The sequence below is a fragment of the Thamnophis sirtalis genome, unplaced genomic scaffold (assembly GCF_051295495.1).
Source record: "Thamnophis sirtalis isolate CommonGarterSnake01/CBP01778 unplaced genomic scaffold, rThaSir2_p1.2 scaffold_10, whole genome shotgun sequence".
Lineage (NCBI taxonomy): Eukaryota > Metazoa > Chordata > Lepidosauria > Squamata > Natricidae > Thamnophis > Thamnophis sirtalis.
Window position 1 is genome coordinate 37623489 of NW_028261390.1, and position 17483 is coordinate 37640971.

Here is a 17483-nt window from a genome sequence, read left to right on the forward strand (position 1 = left end):
AGGTCACGCCCATCCCCTCTCAAAAGGATTCGTCCCGCTTCCTCCTCTTCTTCTTCCTCCACCTCCTCCCCATCCATGGTGGCAGTAATAGGATGGGGCGGCGGCGAGAGAGAGAGAGCGACAGAGAGAGGGTTCCGTCCCGCGAGGAGACGCCCAACGAGTTGCGGGTCCCCCCGCCGCCTTCTATCCCTCGTGGTCGCTTCCCTTCTTTCAACTCGTGGTCGCTTCCCACCACTGGCGGTGCCTCGCTTCCCACCATCCCACCATCGCCCAGCCGCTGCCTCCCCTCCCTCCCTCCCCCTCAGACTCCTCTTCCCACCCCCACCGCCTCGGCTTGGAAGGTCCGGGAGAGCGAGAGAGAGAAGGGGGGAATCTCTCAGGGCTCGCCAGAGCGCTGCTCGTTTCCCAGAGCGAGGGCGGTGTGGGGAAGACGATCCGCCGGAGGAACCTTCCGAAGTGGAGGCGGCGGCGGCTAGGCGATGGCCAGCAGCGCTCCAGACCCGGCGAAGCTGCCAGACCAGCCTGGCGCGCCACTGCAGGGAAGAGACGCAGCGGGGCTGGGTGTGGTGCGCGCTGTTCTTTCCCTCCGCGCCCGGGTCCTCTCCGTTCCCAAGCCCCCGCGCTCGCTGCTTCTGCCGCAGCCACACCGAGGCAGAGACAGGATTCAGGGTTTTGACAGATGCCCGTTTCTGTCAAAAAAGGGCGGGGGGGGGAGAAGATGGAAGGAGAAAGGGCGGGGGGGAGAAGATGGAAGGAGAAAAGATGGATGGAAGGAGAATGGAAGGAGAAGGAGGAAGATGGAAGAAGAAAGGAAGAAAAAGAAGGGAGGGAGAAAAGAGGGAAGGAGGTAGGAAGAAAAGGGGTAGAGAGGGAAGAGAGGGAAAGAGCAGAAAGACAAAGAGGATGAAGTTGATAGGCAAGAGGAAGGAAGAAGGAAGGAAGAAAGAAAAAGGGAGGGAGAGAGGAAAGAAGAAAAGATGGAACTAGAAAGGAAAGAAGGGAGGGAGGGAGGAAAGGGGAAGAAAGGGAAAGAGCAGAAAGACAGAGAAGGTGAAGGTAGATAGACAGAAGGAAGGAAGAAGGAAGAAATAGGAAGGAGGGAAGGTGAAAGGATGGAAGGAGGAAGGAACAGAAGCGAAGAGGAAGAGAGAAATGGAAAGAGCAGAAAGACAGAGAAGGCAAAAGAAATGAAGCTGAAAGAATGGAAGGAGGAAGGAAGAGAAAAGGAGGAAGGGAGTGAGTGAGGAAAGAAGAGAGGATGGAAGGAGAAAGGAAGGAAGAGAGGGAAAGAGCAGAAGACGGATAAGGTGAAGGTAGATAAGCAAGAGGAATGAAGGAAGAAGTGAGGTGTCTCGAGGAGGGGGAAAACATTTAGTGACCAAAGTTACAATGGCATTCAAAAAAGTGACTGATGACCATTTTTCACACTTAGCGACCGTTGCAGCATCCTCATGGTCATGTGATCAAAATTTTGTTTGGCAACAGATTCGTATTTATGCTGGTTTCAGTGTCCTGGGGTGACCTTTTGACAAAATATAAAATTTTTAATCAAGCCCCCCCCCCCCCCCCCCCGGTCAATGGTGTCCCTCTTTACCAAACTGAAAATCTGGTCACCTTAGCTATTGTATTGTATTGTATAATATGTCATGTAGAACTTATACATAAGACAGAAAGCTACAGCCCAGGAACATGGTGGAATATATTGACTCCAGGATAGCAAAGGAATGAACTAATGCTGTATATTTTACATAAATTATATCATATAAAACATGTATAATAAATATAGCATATCAATACTCAATGTTTTTGAAAAAAAAATAGTTAAAAGAACTTACTTTTATGGTGTCATAACATCCAAAATAAGATGCTCGATATACAATAATTCCCTGTACTGAAACGCTAAATCCTTGGTATAGACCAGTAATTCCATCTTTTCTAGCAATTTTACCAATACAGTCAGCTAGACCTGAGAATTGTCTCTCAGAGGGACCTTAAAAATGAAGTTTAAAAAAGCAAATTTTCAAAAACATGTTAAAATATTTGAAGCATAAGTAAAAACAAAATATCCCTAGTAGTCATTTTGTAAACAATTTCCTCAGCTGTAGAGATCTCTATCTGGAGAGATTGCCAAATCTGATGAGAAATAGAGTCAACTTTGTAGATAAATCAGGTAACTATATTTTGTTTGGCCAATTTGTGGTTTGTTTATTCCATTCGTTCTGCCAATTTCCAGAAGAAACATGTTGAGCACAAAAACAAATGAGAGGTAATTCAGTATTTATTTATTTAATCCAATTTCAAGGCCAACCAACTTCAAGGTAGTTTACAAATAAAAGAAAGAAATAATACATACCAAAAGAATACCACTGAGTGGAAGAACACCAAGCCTTAAACCAAACCAAACTAAACCACACCAGTCTCAATAATCACTCTTTCTACAATCAGTCAATCCCATTTATTGTTCAGCCCAAATAAAAACAAGTCATAAAAGAACTTCAATTCAGTTACCCCAAATTAATCATGTTTTTTTTTCTTAGAATGAGTTAACATGCCATGGTAAACTAAAAACAAATATCCTGTGATATTTTTACATGCTATATAAATGAGGAAACTTTGGATAGCATCTTTCATTTTCAAAGTAACTGGCACGAAGTCATTCAAATTTAATATAGTAAATAGATTGTTGCATGGAATATCCAGGTCCAGAGCAATTTTCTACAGAATAATAAATAGTGGGGAAACACATTAAAGAAAGGGCATAGCTGTGCATTTCTTAAAGATATCTAATGACTATTGAAAAAAGTAAAAGCTAAATGTACTTTATCTAATGAGCTTTATGTATAGGCAATTCAAAGTTTAAAATATCAATGTCAGATCCCTAAAAGTGATACTGCCACATTCAATTGGGAGGAGGGGAGCCTCAGAGTTAAATAATTAGCTATATCTGAAACAACTGAGTTTTACAACTTTACAACTGGTTTCCTGTCACCAGGAGACTGAAGGTCCAAATATCTCTGGAGGGATGTTTATGATAGCCATGTGGGATATATAACTTTGATGTCTAGCTAGAGATAGCCATGGGAACATGTGCTTTATTGACTCCCAGGACAGAAGAGTTACGGATGCATCTTCACACTTGTGTATTGGTCAGAATCTGCATTCGGACAAAGGGGAGGGGTCATTATCAGATTAATCCCATTTGCATGGCCTAAAGGTTTTCAGATGCTGTTTTGCTTCTAATAGTTTCCATCCTGACTGATTAAGGTTTCCTTTTGAAATAATCTGTTTCAGGAGTCTTTACTTTCTCAAGTTAGGAGAGGAGCCATTACAATCAAGTTTTTATTATATCTTCAGTATTGATAGTACAACATATAGAAACTCAAAATATTTTTAACATGTAGCACCTTACCTTTGCCAATGTCAGCACCCAATCGAGTTCGTGCAAAGTCTAATGGATATACTACACACAGTGAAGTAGCCCCAGCTGCTCCACCAGCAGCCAGATTTGAAATGAACCATCTCATAAACTGTAATAGAAATAAGTTCTCGGTTCAAAATAAATGTTGCAATCAAGCCAGGGGTGAAATTCAAATTTTTTCCCCTACCGGTTCTGTGGGTGTGGCTTCGTGGGCATGGCAGAAGAAGGATATTGCGAAATCTCCATTCCCACCCCACTTGGGGCCAGCCAGAGGTGGTATCTGCCAGTTCTCCAAATTCAAAATTTCTGTTACCAGTTCTCTAGAACCTGTTAGAACCTGCTGGATTTCACCCCTGATTCAAGTTCTTTTTTTTCGGATGAATATCTCAACTATTGTAAACTAATATTGAGATGACACTCATTTTATGTATGATCAAATTCAAATAAAAGCAAATGACCAACATTTTAGGGAGTTTGGATGACAAAATTACTAATCATATATACTCACAATATCTTTTCATTTCAACCTATGTCAATTGCTATGAATAGAAAATAATGCTCAAAATAATTTTGATTGTAGATATCACAGCTTTTATCTTAGAACACATTTTCTTAAAGAAGCCACCCTGAACTTTATGTGTTAAAGTGTAAGTAACTTAGTTACTTACATGTTTTGAAGTATTCTGGATTAACTTCTTTGAAAAGTACTGTTAAATGCTGTTAAACAATGCAACTCTTATTTAATTCAAATGAATGTGGCAGTTTTGCAATTATTCATATCTTTTGTTAAAATACACCTTCCAGTGGTTTTATTTATGCACTGCAGCTTAGTTATTTTAGCTTTCATTCATTATACTCCATTATATTATGGAATAAATGGCAAGATTTACTGAGCTTGGCTGATCTCAAAAGCTAAGCAGTGTAGGCTCTTTCTATACTTAGATCTGAGATCAAGAGAAAACTAAGGGCCACAGATTAGCCCAGAAATCAGAAAAGCATTTTGTAAAAAGTTAATAGCAAATTGCTTCTGTGTTGTTGCCAAGAAAATAGCATGGGCATGTTCATATATAGAGTTCTGTTCACTGGAAAGAGACATTCCCATGTTCTCTAGAATAATAATTTAAGAATTAATTTGCCTTAAGTTGACAGAAGATGAACATGTAATACAAAATATTGAAGATTAAATAAGGTCATTTGCAAGTGCTCATAAATTAAAGAACCTTAAATGTGAAATAAGTATTTGCTAATTCAGAAGATATTAAAATAAATATAGACAAATTGTCTACTGGGCAAAGGGAGTTTTAATTCTTCTTGATACTATTCTTATTTATATATTTAGGGCACTTATGTAAATAAACATATGTATGTCTTTTTAAAAACATTCTTTCCTCAAAGGTTGACAAGCTCATTAGATACAAAACTTTGTATACTTTCTCTCTATTCTCTACCATATAACTTTTAAAAAATAAGTAAAAATTCATTTACTGTATTTATATTGGCATATTTTAATCAAGATTCTCAGTGGTTTACAATTACATTACATTAATTAAAATGAAATATGAAATCTAAAATATTTGGAAAGCAAATTACTTTCCACTATTATACTGCACAATTGTACAGATGATTGAAAACTGTTTATTTTTATTATTACTTCCTAGCGAATGAAATGGTGTTAATTCTTCAATGCCTTTTAGAAATATATTCATTTAAACATTTACAAATTGAAAAGACATTGTAGGGGACGCAACAGCCAATAATCTATATCAATGCAGACAATTATTTTCAAAAGGAGCCATACATTCAAGTGATTGATCAATCAGGTTTCAGACAATTAGATAACGCTGAAATCTGTTTGCTTAACAACCTGGCCAAAGCTAATACTTTACAAATACATTTCAACTACATTTATTGGAATTTACAACCTGGGTAGGTGTCATAGCTTAAAACATTTAAGTTAAGACTGCAGAAGACTAACTGAAGTTCTGACCCCTTTTTTGTTCACTATTCATGCCTACACACTCTCACACAAATTTCCTTCCTTCATTTTCAAGTGGTCAGAAGTATGCTATCTGGGATTTCTAGCTTGCTGTCATTCCAACACATCTAGAAAAGATTAAGCAGAGTATTGCTGCCTTAATACAACAGGTATTAGAACACTGAAAAAATAAACTAACATATTAGTGGGCCTTAAGTGGCGGCATTCCAAGTAATAAGACTCAGCATTTCCTCATGTAACCATTGATTTAATCCTTTATTAAATATTTTGCATTTTTATGCATGATAGGAATAAAACAAATTTTCAATGATTCTGCTTTCTTACTATGACCCTTCTCTATAGTTTCAAAGGATCCTTCAACAAAAGGGGCTGTAGGAAAAGACTATCAAGCCATATAAAGTACACACATATATATTTTCCTGGCGGGCATGTCTCTTAAGTGTTAGTTAACTCAGGAAATACCGTATTTTCACGACCATAAGGCGCACCGGATTATAAGCCGCAGTATCAGTTAACGTTAATTTTTCAAACTTTTTTCATATATAAAGCGCACCCGGTTATAAGCCGCACTTTTTTTTGCAACATTTCCCCCCACTGCCTGCATTCCGTTTCCTAGCCTGGCTGGCCACTCGTTCATTTCGTTTCCCCCACTGCCTGCATTCCGTTTCCTAGCCTGGCTGGCCACTCGTTCATTTCGTTTCCCCCCCTGCCTGCATTCCGTTTCCTAGCCTGCCTGGCCACTCGTTCATTTCGTTTCCCCCGCTGCCTGCATTCCGTTTCCTAGCCTGGCTGGCCACTCGTTCATTTCGTTTCCCCCGCTGCCTGCATTCCGTTTCCTAGCCTGGCTGGCCACTCGTTCATTTCGTTTCCCCCCCTGCCTGCATTCCGTTTCCTAGCCTGCCTGGCCACTCGTTCATTTCGTTTCCCCCGCTGCCTGCATTCCGTTTCCTAGCCTGGCTGGCCACTCGTTCATTTTGTTTCCCCCCCTGCCTGCATTCCGTTTCCTAGCCTGGCTGGCCACTCGTTCATTTCATTTCCCCCCTGCCTGCATTCCGTTTCCTAGCCTGGCTGGCCACTCGTTCATTTCGTTTCCTAACCTGTCTGCCTGTAAGATAATAAATGACAGTAAAAATATAAAGCATAATTATTCTTTTTCTTTGCCATTCTTATATTATTATTATTCCATTTGGAAGGTTATAAGGTATAGTTTAAAATTCTTTGAAATCCCCATTCCCTCCCCAATCCAGGGGAAGGATACTATGAAATCACCATTCCCTCCCCACTCCAGGGGTAGGATACTATGAAATCCCCATTCCCTCCTCACTCCAGGGGTAGGATACTATGAAATCCCCATTCCCTCCTCACTCCAGGGGTAGGATACTATGAAATCCCCATTCCCTCCTCACTCCAGGGGTAGGATACTATGAAATCCCCATTCCCTCCTCACTCCAGGGGTAGGATACTATGAAATCCCCATTCCCTCCCCACTCCAGGGGTAGGATACTATGAAATCCCCATTCCCTCCCCACTCCAGGGGTAGGATACTATGAAATCCCCATTTCCTCCTCACTCCAGGGGTAGGATACTATGAAATCCCCATTCCCTCCCCACTCCACGGGTAGGATACTATGAAATCCCCATTCCCTCCCCACTCCAAGGATTTCCCACCCCACCACCTCTTAGGGAAAGAGGAGGTGTGGGACAGATCGTGGGATCGCTGGTTTCTGAGCTTGATGGGCAAGGATTTCCCACCCCACCACCTCTTAGGGAAAGAGGAGGTGTGGGACAGATCGTGGGATCGCTGGTTTCTGAGCTTGATGGGCAAGGATTTCCCACCCCACCACCTCTTAGGGAAAGAGGAGGTGTGGGACAGATCGTGGGATCGCTGGTTTCTGAGCTTGATGGGCAAGGATTTCCCACCCCACCACCTCTTAGGGAAAGAGGAGGTGTGGGACAGATCGTGGGATCGCTGGTTTCTGAGCTTGATGGGCAAGGATTTCCCACCCCACCACCTCTTAGGGAAAGAGGAGGTGTGGGACAGATCGTGGGATCGCTGGTTTCTGAGCTTGATGGGCAAGGATTTTCCACCCCACCACCTCTTAGGGAAAGAGGAGGTGTGGGACAGATCGTGGGATCGCTGGTTTTTGAGCTTGATGGGCAAGGATTTCCCACCCCACCACCTTTTAGGGAAAGAGGAGGTGTGGGACAGATCGTGGGATTGCTGTTTTCTGAGCTTGATGGGCAAGGATCCCACTATCTTACTATTTTATTTTTCTTTATGTACACTGGTCACCTTACCCAAGGGACGTGTGCCTGCTTCAAGTTTGAGCGTACTAAGTAAAATTGGGGGGGAGAGACCCAAGGGACGTGTGCGTGCTTCAAGTTTGAGCGTAAGTAAAATCGGGAGGGAGAGATTTTCGATCTTTTTCCATATATAAAGCGCACCGGGTTATAAGCCGCACTGCCGGTTTTTTATCAAATTTTAGGATTTTCAGTGCGGCTTATAGTCGTGAAAATACGGTACTTACACCAATAATAGCCAACAACAAATCCCAGCCAATGTCTTCTATATAATGCCCATAATCATCCAAAAGAAACCCACATTTCCAGTACTTCTTAAGATTAAAACAAAGGCAAACTTTTGGAATAAACTTTTATTAAATCAGACTTACCTGTGTATCTTTATCAACTCCAGCCATGAAAATCTGCTTGTATTTGTCCTTAAAGGCAAAGTTTAGGGCTTGAGTTGGGAAATATCGAATAACATTGGCAAAATTGCCACGCCAGTAACTGAGAAATCCTAGATAGAAGATTTTAAAATGTATAGGGTTCCCATTTTAAATAGTTTAAAACTGCATAACTATACTTTTTACTGAAACTTTTTCAATTTATTTCAAGTTTAAACACTTAAAATAAATCAAAAACATTTCAAAAATTAAGTTACTAGTGAACAACTTTAAAATTTATATTGTTTCCAAAGTCAATGCTTAACTTTTGAATTATAGATTTTTCTAATCTTAACTATTTGATAACTAAGCTTACATCTAGGACTGAGATCAGAAATGGCAACAAAATTAATTAATAATTAGTTGAGATCTATACTGTGCTGTTCTCGGAACCATTCCAACATGTTTACACCATTCTTACTCTATATCTAAGACATGTAAGAGTTGCTTTGAACTGCAAGATGGTGGCAAATACAGTAAATTTGATGGTGATGATAATTATGATGATGATAATAATAATAATATACAATATAAAAAACATAATATCAATTGCATAATTACAATAGAACTCAGAGTTGTATATATAAGATCCATTTTATTTACAGCAAAACCTCTCATTACAAGATGGTATTGTTCTTAACATACCTCTCAAAAATCTGCTGAAAAAAATAAAACAGGCTGTGATGGCTTTTTGTAAAATCCAAGTTTTAGAATATGCAAGGCAAATTGACTAGAAATGGGGGGGGGGGTCACCAGTTGATCCATATGACTTTATGATAAGATGGTATCAACATTAATTTGTGTAATATTTCCAAAATATGAGCAATTTATGGAGTACTAGTTTTGAACACTATAGTTTACTACTGTATTTTATCCCATCAGTTTACCAAGAGCTTCCATATAGTTCTCAATATTAGGAAGCACTAAACTTGTTTAAATATGAGCACAAATTTGGCAAAGGCCTGGACAACAGTAAGGATTAAATCTTTACAATGAAGCCAGTTCTATGTGATGACATTCATATGGTTTTCAGTGGTATAGCTACGTGATGGTGAACCTATGCGCATGCCTCCCACTGATCAGCTGATTTTCGGGTCTCCACTGTGCAAGCGGATGGGAGGAGTGCGTACATTTGCAGAGGTGATTGCACATGTATGCACGGGGGGAGGGGAAGCGTGGGGGTCATGCACACATGCGCAAGGGGGCTGGTGTTGTGCACGCATTGCATTATGGGTGTTGGCACACACGTTGCATGGGGGAGGGGAAGCGTGGGGGTCATGCACACATGCGCAGGGGACTGGTGTTGTGCACGCATTGCATTATAGGTGTTGGCACACACGTGTGTACTGTCGCATACGTCCGTGTGCTTTTGGCATGCAATCACAAAAATGTTAGCCATCATTGGTGTAGCTGATTTTACTAAGCTTAGAGTTGTAGGATGCCCATTTGCTTCTTTGACAATCCACAATTAAGAATTTGAGTATATTTGATCACAACAAACATACGCACAGATACACACACACACACACACACACACACACACACACACACACACACACACTGGTAGAACATCACAAAAATTTCCAGAGGGCAAAAGATATTATCTTGCAGAGACAAACATGGTGGATGGGATATTACTTGAAAAATTACATATTCTTTTTGAGTTTTATAATAGAAAAATTATACTAAATAACATTTAAAAATGAATAAATTCACATTCTGTTAATTCTGTTACTACATTATTTGGAAAAATTAACCAGTAACCAAGATCTTAAACTAATTAATCACAAAGATAAGAAACACACAGTTGTTGATTTCTAAACAAATCAGGGCTGGAATTACTAAATAATAAGAAATAAAGGTTACAATCCCCATGCTCTTGGCAATAGATTTTACTTTACTCAGTGAGCCTTACTTCCAAACAGAAATGGCATCATGTTATATTGATATGGCAATTGGAAATTTATATTTATGTTATTTGTAGAATTAAGTAGCTCACTATTTTATCAATACCTTCTGCATTTACAATAAGTACAGGACAGCAATCAATCCCATGCATTCATGGCAAAGATTCAATTTAAAACTGACAGGTAAACTTAAGATATATTTAGAATTGTTTCAATAAGACAACTGATATTTAAAGAATTCATATACATTCAAACTAATCCATCACCATTAGGCTAAGATTATTATATTGCAGTTTAGAGAAATGGAATTAAGTGTAAGTGTAGGTAACCTACATTTTGCTAGATGTTTTGACTATAATTTTCACTCTCCCTGTTCCCAGATTGGGTGTTGCATAAAAGATACAAGGCCTTTAAGTCCTATTCACATAGCGAGTCGTAAAGGGTTCTGCTAAATTGCAGCTCAAGAGATGCCTTGTGGCAAATAAATTTAATAAATAATAACATATCTAAAAGAAAACTAAAGTCCTTTAGCTTGTTGGGTTCATGGGAGAGAAAGTTTTAAAACAGGGATTTTGGCCACAATAACTTTGAAAGGAGAACTATTTCTACGGCTAACATACCTTGCTCCCGAGGAATGCGTACAATGCAGTCTATCATGCCTTTGTATTGCTGGTCGGCACGGATCTGCTTGGATGAGGCCTGAACCTGGAGCAGGAGCTTCACCCGCTCAATGGGTGCGACTGTTGTTTTGGAAATAGCAGCTGCCACCCCACCTATCATGAGGTCCTTCCCAAATGAGATAGGGTCGAAAAGCTGCTGCCCCTCAGCAGCCTGCATGATGACAGTTGGGTAGAAAGAAAGATGTTGGTGGAACTAGGGCCTGCAAGCAGCATCACCCAGCACCAGGCAACACTTCTAACTGTCACTGCTCAGAAAGAGCTAATGGAGTTCCCCTCCCCTCCCCCACTTCATTCTCAAGCCACATAATGCTGAAGCACCCAATCACAGCAACCGGCCTGCCTTTTCCTTTTAAAAGAAAGGTTGGGGCTTTTGAAGATGGAGCCAAGTTCAGAATAGTGAGCTGAGGTCTAAAATGAAGGAAGAAAGCCTGCAAGTGAGTGCTTGACTGAAGAAAGACCTTTCACCTTAGTTAATGCAGCCATTACGAAGGTTTTTCAGTATTCATCCACATTTCACATTATATATATGTATGTGTGTATGTATGTATGTATATGTGTGTGTATGTATGTGTATGTGTGTGTGTGTGTGTATATATATATATATATATATATATATATATATATATATATATATATATATATATATATATATATATATATATATATATGACTAAAAGAAAGCAAAAGGGAAGCTTATCACATTAATTTCAGCAAGAAAAATGTAGAACACCACTCCTGTTCCCTCCCACATTGAATGCTTGCATTAACTTGAGTGTCAATTATAGTGTGAAATATCACTATTTATTTATGGAGACATTTGTATATTTGACCCCAAAGGAGTCAAAATAGTTTGTAGCATAATAAAATACAAAAATATAAATATATATTCAAACCAAACACAAACAATGATCAAAATAAAAGCTTTTCTATAGGGCAGTTTGACTACAGTTAGCATCCCATAGAATTAAATGGTATTGCCCTGTTAATGGTCAAAATATTAAGATAAATAGATAAGTAAAGCAAATGCTTACAGGAAAATATAGCTAAAGATTTTAGTGAATAACAGACTATAACTATTTGCATATCACCCACTCATGAAAAACATAAACAGAAATAATTTTAGAAACCTAATTCCAGAAGACGACAAAAGGAAACAAATGAGGCAGCCCATTATCACAATCTTTGCTAATTTTGATGATATTACCCATCTAAAAAAAAATAGATTTTTTAAAAATAGCAACTAATTGCACCTCAGGCTAATGGTCCATAATATTTGATTTGCTGCCAAAATCAGGCTTTGCACCACAATTTCCTTCTTGTGGAATAGGGACCCTAAATATATATACCAGGATGAGCAAATTCTATTCAGAATAAATGGTCCAAAGGTAATGAGGAGCTGAGCCATATAAGGTTTATAGGTTAAAAATAACACTTTGAAGTAGACCTGAAAGCTTTTGGCAACCAATGCAGCAGCTATAGGTTTATATTAGCAAAGTATCTCTCACCTACCAGCATCCATACCATTGCCTTCTAAATGAGCACTTTCTAAATTATCTTCAAAGGCAGTCCCAAGTAATGTGCATTACAATGATTGTTTCGCAATAAATACATAAATCTCTGTTCTGAAAAATTTGCTGGATCACAAAAAGATATTACTGGTACACCAGCTGAAGCTGCTTACTGCTCAAGTGGAAGTCATAAAGGATTAGTGAGGTTCCTTCTTATTCTGAAAATGGGTTAGCATATAGTACCTGTTAGTTTTCCATGTGACCACTCATATTTGTTTTCCATCTCTCAATGATTGAAAAATCTTCCAAGGATCAAGTTAGACAAGATGCTGTTCATTAAATTAGGAATAAATTTACATTTTGTTTCTGTAGTCTCAATTGACTTGTTGCTTTATTGGCACTGCAATAAAGTCTCTAATTTGCATAAGACATTAATTTTCCAATAGAAATTCTAAGCATGAAAACTTTCCTGAATTTGGATGGTAGTGAGAAAAATCAGAGTCCAGATTTAAAAGTCCTGTAAAAAGCCTACCTTAGCTGGTCTACATATCAAACTGAACATATTGTATGTTGCCTTTGGCTTAGTCACTGTAGTTGATTTATGACTTCATGCCCTACACCAAGCCATGATTGTTATTTATAACGTTCATCTAGTTTGGGCCTTACTTTCAAAAATCTAATGCTAAGTATAGTTCTCTAATGTATGTGTATATGTTCAAGAAATTATTGATATGAATATGTGACTGATAGTGCTTTACATTTTAGTATAATTAAAAAGCATGTCTTTATCAGAAATATAAAAAACCCATAAAAAGATATATTTGAGTTAAAAATTAAATGAAAAAGAATTACATTATATCCAAGACTATTTGAAGAATATTCCTTTATTGTAAAAAAAGTCATATAACATTGTCTGCAATGTACTAGGAAACATTCAGTTTTATTTTATAACAAGTATTTTCTAAATATAAATATAACTTCTTTTTGTATCACAAAGTACTATATCCATTTAATGTAAGGTAAACTACCTCCCCTAAGAATTTGCATATAAATTTTCTGGAAGACTTAAGGAATCCATTTGTTAAGGCCACCAGATCAGGACTGCATAATGTGGATTATCACTAGACAACAGCAAAAACTAAGATTTCTTTTCTTTTTCTCTGATAAAATCATTGTGATCATCTGAAGTTTTGAACCTTAGTTTTGGTATCCACATATTTTGATCTTAAATCCCATACCAAACTGAATTAAAATAGTTCCCTACCTCTGACATAATATGCAAGCATTACATTGTATTCTTTAAATGAAGTCCAAAAAGGTGCATACATAATAGAAATCTCTATTTTAACTGCATAATGAGTGAGATTATTTTCAAGGTCTAAAGGTGCATCTTCCAAGGATATAGCTTTAAGGGAAAAATGTGCTTGTGTATATAACTTGATCATTGATTCTATAGGTAATATTTACATATAATTTTTAATTAATATATAATATCATAACTCATCCAACTTTCAATCTTCTGAAAGGAACGAATTTCATAAATAGTGTTATAAATGTGTGGTTTTTTAAATATTACATAACTGATTTTAGGGAATATTTTAAAGGGCACCACAAACAAAACCACAATGTAATACTTCTGTGTTTTCTGTGACATGGAAAATGAAAAACTGCAGATAAGTTTATCTATACAGCTAAGCCAAATGATAACTTAAAAGCCAATTCAACAGCAACCTCTGTGACTGAATCATGAAAACAGACGTAAAATTCCCGAGGCTTGGGATCTAGGAAGAGTCTCCTACAGAAAAAAACATAATTCAGTGTCAGCAGAGGATTAAAATATATATGAAAAACAATATTTTAACAAGAGTTTACTAAAGGATTAAAACAGATTTATCAAAGTTAGATACAATTCTAAAGGTCCAATAGAGATTGTTGAAACATTCAATATGTAAATTTATGTATGAATTTAACCTTTGCTATATTTTAGTATACTACAGTTTCTACTACCAAATATTGGATTAGGGAAGAACCTAAAAAACCATTGCATGTTCTGAGAATTTGGACAATCAGATAATAAATATTTAGACTAAATTAAGAAAACAGTATTACTTACCCTACCACCCAGTACATTATATTGGAATCGGGTTTCTTTTGGTCAGTACAGCTGTCAGGAGCACACTCAAACAATATACCATGTTCTTTCACTTGATTTAGGTCCAAATTTGCTTTTTGGGATTCCGATCTTCTCCCGGACTTTTTATTCTACAGTAAAGTAAGGGCAACAGAACTAATATCTCAATAGGCAGTAGGGAGAAGTAATAAAAAATGTCACATTGTATATGATAATTCTGAAATATCTGGTGAAAGGGGAGTTTTTACAAGCAGCAATTTGTCTAAGGAAATAGCTTTCTACCCAGTTATATCTATAATGTTGTTTGTAACAAAAGAATTCTCCTTTGCCCCTTCCCAAAATATAAGGACATACTTGTCTCAGCATAGTTTGTTGAAAAATGGAACGGATGGAAAGACAACAGCGATGGAAGTTCTTGATGAGCTGTGGATGGATAGTTCCACTAAGTTGTGCTACTTCAACATGTGTTGGAGTAATAAAAATTCCATGCATTGTTTCTAAACAAATATAATGAAAGAGGGTATTTTCTGGACCCGAAGTCAACCTTCAACACCAAAAGAAAACAACCAGATAAATCCCTAATAAATAAACATCATCAATAATAAATTACAAAAAGAAAAGGGTGAGGACTTTTGATTTTCAATATAATAGGAAACTTATGATAATTCTGTATTTTAGTAATATAGTTAATACATTATAATAGACGATTCTAATGATGTTCAGATGTCATCTAATATACCATATCCCAGCATTAGTATACTGTATTCAAAAATTGAATATATTATATATCACATATACTTGAAAGTACTTTCTAACTCTTCCCAAAGCACTTATCATCAGGAAATAACTGATTTATGTTCTTTAGTAACTAATACAGGTAAGAAATTAATTAATCAGCCATAATAATCATGGGACCTAGTTTGGTGCAGTGTTTAAGGTATCAGACTAGGACTAGGAACTATAAATTCTAATCCCATTTAGGCAGAAAGCCAGCTGGGTGACCTTGGACTGCCAATGCTGCCATGCCCACTCTGGCTACTGAACCTTGCTTTCCCGTGGCCTGCACAGCGTGTCCAGATCATGTGCCTCCCCATCTCTGCCTCTGCCTCCCCATCTCTGCCTCTGCTGGACACCATTTGCCCCCACACCCTTGCTGCCTCTGGTGCTGGCCACACCCACCCATCTCAGGCTGATGACAACTTTAACTGGGGCTTATTTGGGGGGAGTAGGGCTTATATTAGGAGCATGCTAAAATCAGTCTGGGGCTTATTTTCTGGTTAGGTTTTATTTTTGGGGAAGAACGGTAGAAGTTATATAATGCTAACAATATGAAACATATATAATATATTTATATATTTAATATGGGAATAGTAAATACTAGAATTTAATCCTATACAATAGGATAAATATTGATAGGATCTTTTTACAGGTTTATCAAGCCCAATCAGCTTTGCATCATGTGGTGGTAGTTCAAACCCAATACTGATACAATAGTAACTTTTTTATTTTAATAAAGGTAATAAAGAACTAAAAAAATGATTAGTTTCAACATACTATTTGAGGCTGAAACCTGCATACCAAATCTAGGATTCAATGTCCTATAACTCAGGGGTCTCCTACCCCCAGATCGTGACCCACTACTGAGCCATAATATTTTCAGAACAGAGCTGTGGAAACTGTGCAAGCATGAGCATGTGCACAGCTTTACTTGTACCTGGAAAGGTTGGAGACTGATGCTATAAGTGAAGCAAACAAAGAGGCTGAAAATGGGTGCAGAACCTATATACCTTACTGATTCAGATTCCTGAGACTCAGGGATATTGGGCCTGCATTTCAGGATCACGTCTTAATTTTGTTACATCTCTGAAGATCTCAACAACTGACAAGTATAGTAAATTCAGTACTTCCCTCCTAAATCCAAATCTCTACCACTCATACAAAGAGGACAGTGGCTTTAGAGTTATAAAATATTTAGAGCTTCTATTAGCCAGCAGACCTATCCATAAGGATCACTATCTAGCTACTTCTCATCCTATTACAGTGTAACTTTATATCTTGCTTCAGCACTGAAATATAGGCTGATACCTGTAGGAGAAAATATTTTTAAAAAGTCCTTATGCAGCACCAATGTTCAACATGATTTGACGACTTGTTTGTGAAAATGCACATGGTACATTTATAAATAATACAACTGAGATTTTAGCATTAAGCGTAAACATTCCATCCATCTATCTATCTACTGTATCTATCTACTGTATCTATCTATCCATCTATCTATCTATCTACCTACCTACCTACCTACCTACCTACCTACCTACCTACCTACCTACCTACCTATCATCCATCCATCCATCCATCCATCCATCCATCCATCCATCATCATATTTATACAGTCTTGGATTACATACAAGTAGTCCTGGACTTACTGTATATATCACGAAGAAACTTAATATATTCTGTGTATGTTTGTTTTTTTATTAACATTATGCTGAACATTGGGTAATTTCAGTAATTATCCATTCAAAAATAATCCCTTTTTTGAAAATATTTCATTTTTTTAAAAAGGGTTTTTTTTTGAAAAATTTGCAATGAAACGTTATTTTTGATGTGTCCATCTGCACATTCTCTAGGAAAATATTAATGTTCTCAGAAAAAAGATTTTATAAATACTATAAATTAGTTATAAATAAAAACCCTTACTTCATAGCATTATATAATTCAGCTTCCTTATCTGAGACATTCTTTTTCAGAGTTCCAAAAGTAAATGGGTTTGGAACAACAGGCTTCTTTTTAGTGATCTGAGAAATAAAAAAGAACAGCCTCATAGTAAGAGAGTAAGCAAGTCTCAGAATTTACAGATGGCAAATGGCTGTTTTCAAAATATATTAAGCCGTTAAAAGAATTTGTATGTTTTGTGAACAATGCTGAGTTGTTGTGTTAATGGACATGTCATGCTAGCTAGGAAAAAGTACTGTTTTTATTGCAAGCTAACACTTTAACAAAGATGTTATTTATTAAATGATTTGTATTTGGGAAATATACAGATGTCACCCGAAGTCTTAAACTGTATGAATAATAAATTATGCTGAGTGCATTCAACTTTTATTTAGTATTTAA

At 37.5% G+C, this 17483-nt stretch overlaps 2 protein-coding genes across 7 annotated transcripts in view; both read right to left on the reverse strand.

Moving 5' to 3' along the window:
- The window catches only part of SLC25A31 (solute carrier family 25 member 31), a 29020-nt gene extending 17736 nt beyond the window's left edge, over positions 1-11284 (reverse strand). For both annotated transcript variants that reach the window (XM_087724410.1, XM_014063044.2), the window contains exons 1-4: positions 10668-11284; positions 8087-8214; positions 3410-3527; positions 1836-1990 (exon numbers count right to left, since the gene is read on the reverse strand). In XM_087724410.1, the coding sequence (XP_087580536.1) occupies positions 1836-1990; positions 3410-3527; positions 8087-8214; positions 10668-10884 (618 nt within the window). In that variant the 5' untranslated portion in view covers positions 10885-11284. The remainder of the gene's footprint in view (positions 1-1835; positions 1991-3409; positions 3528-8086; positions 8215-10667) is intronic.
- A 1814-nt stretch (positions 11285-13098) lies between these two features.
- The window catches only part of INTU (inturned planar cell polarity protein), a 33706-nt gene continuing 29321 nt past the window's right edge, over positions 13099-17483 (reverse strand). For all 5 annotated transcript variants that reach the window (XM_087724403.1, XM_087724404.1, XM_087724405.1 and 2 more), the window contains 4 exons: positions 17067-17164; positions 14721-14910; positions 14349-14497; positions 13099-14030 (listed from right to left, as the gene is read on the reverse strand). In XM_087724403.1, coding sequence (XP_087580529.1) covers positions 13919-14030; positions 14349-14497; positions 14721-14910; positions 17067-17164 — 549 coding nt within the window. In that variant the 3' untranslated portion in view covers positions 13099-13918. The remainder of the gene's footprint in view (positions 14031-14348; positions 14498-14720; positions 14911-17066; positions 17165-17483) is intronic.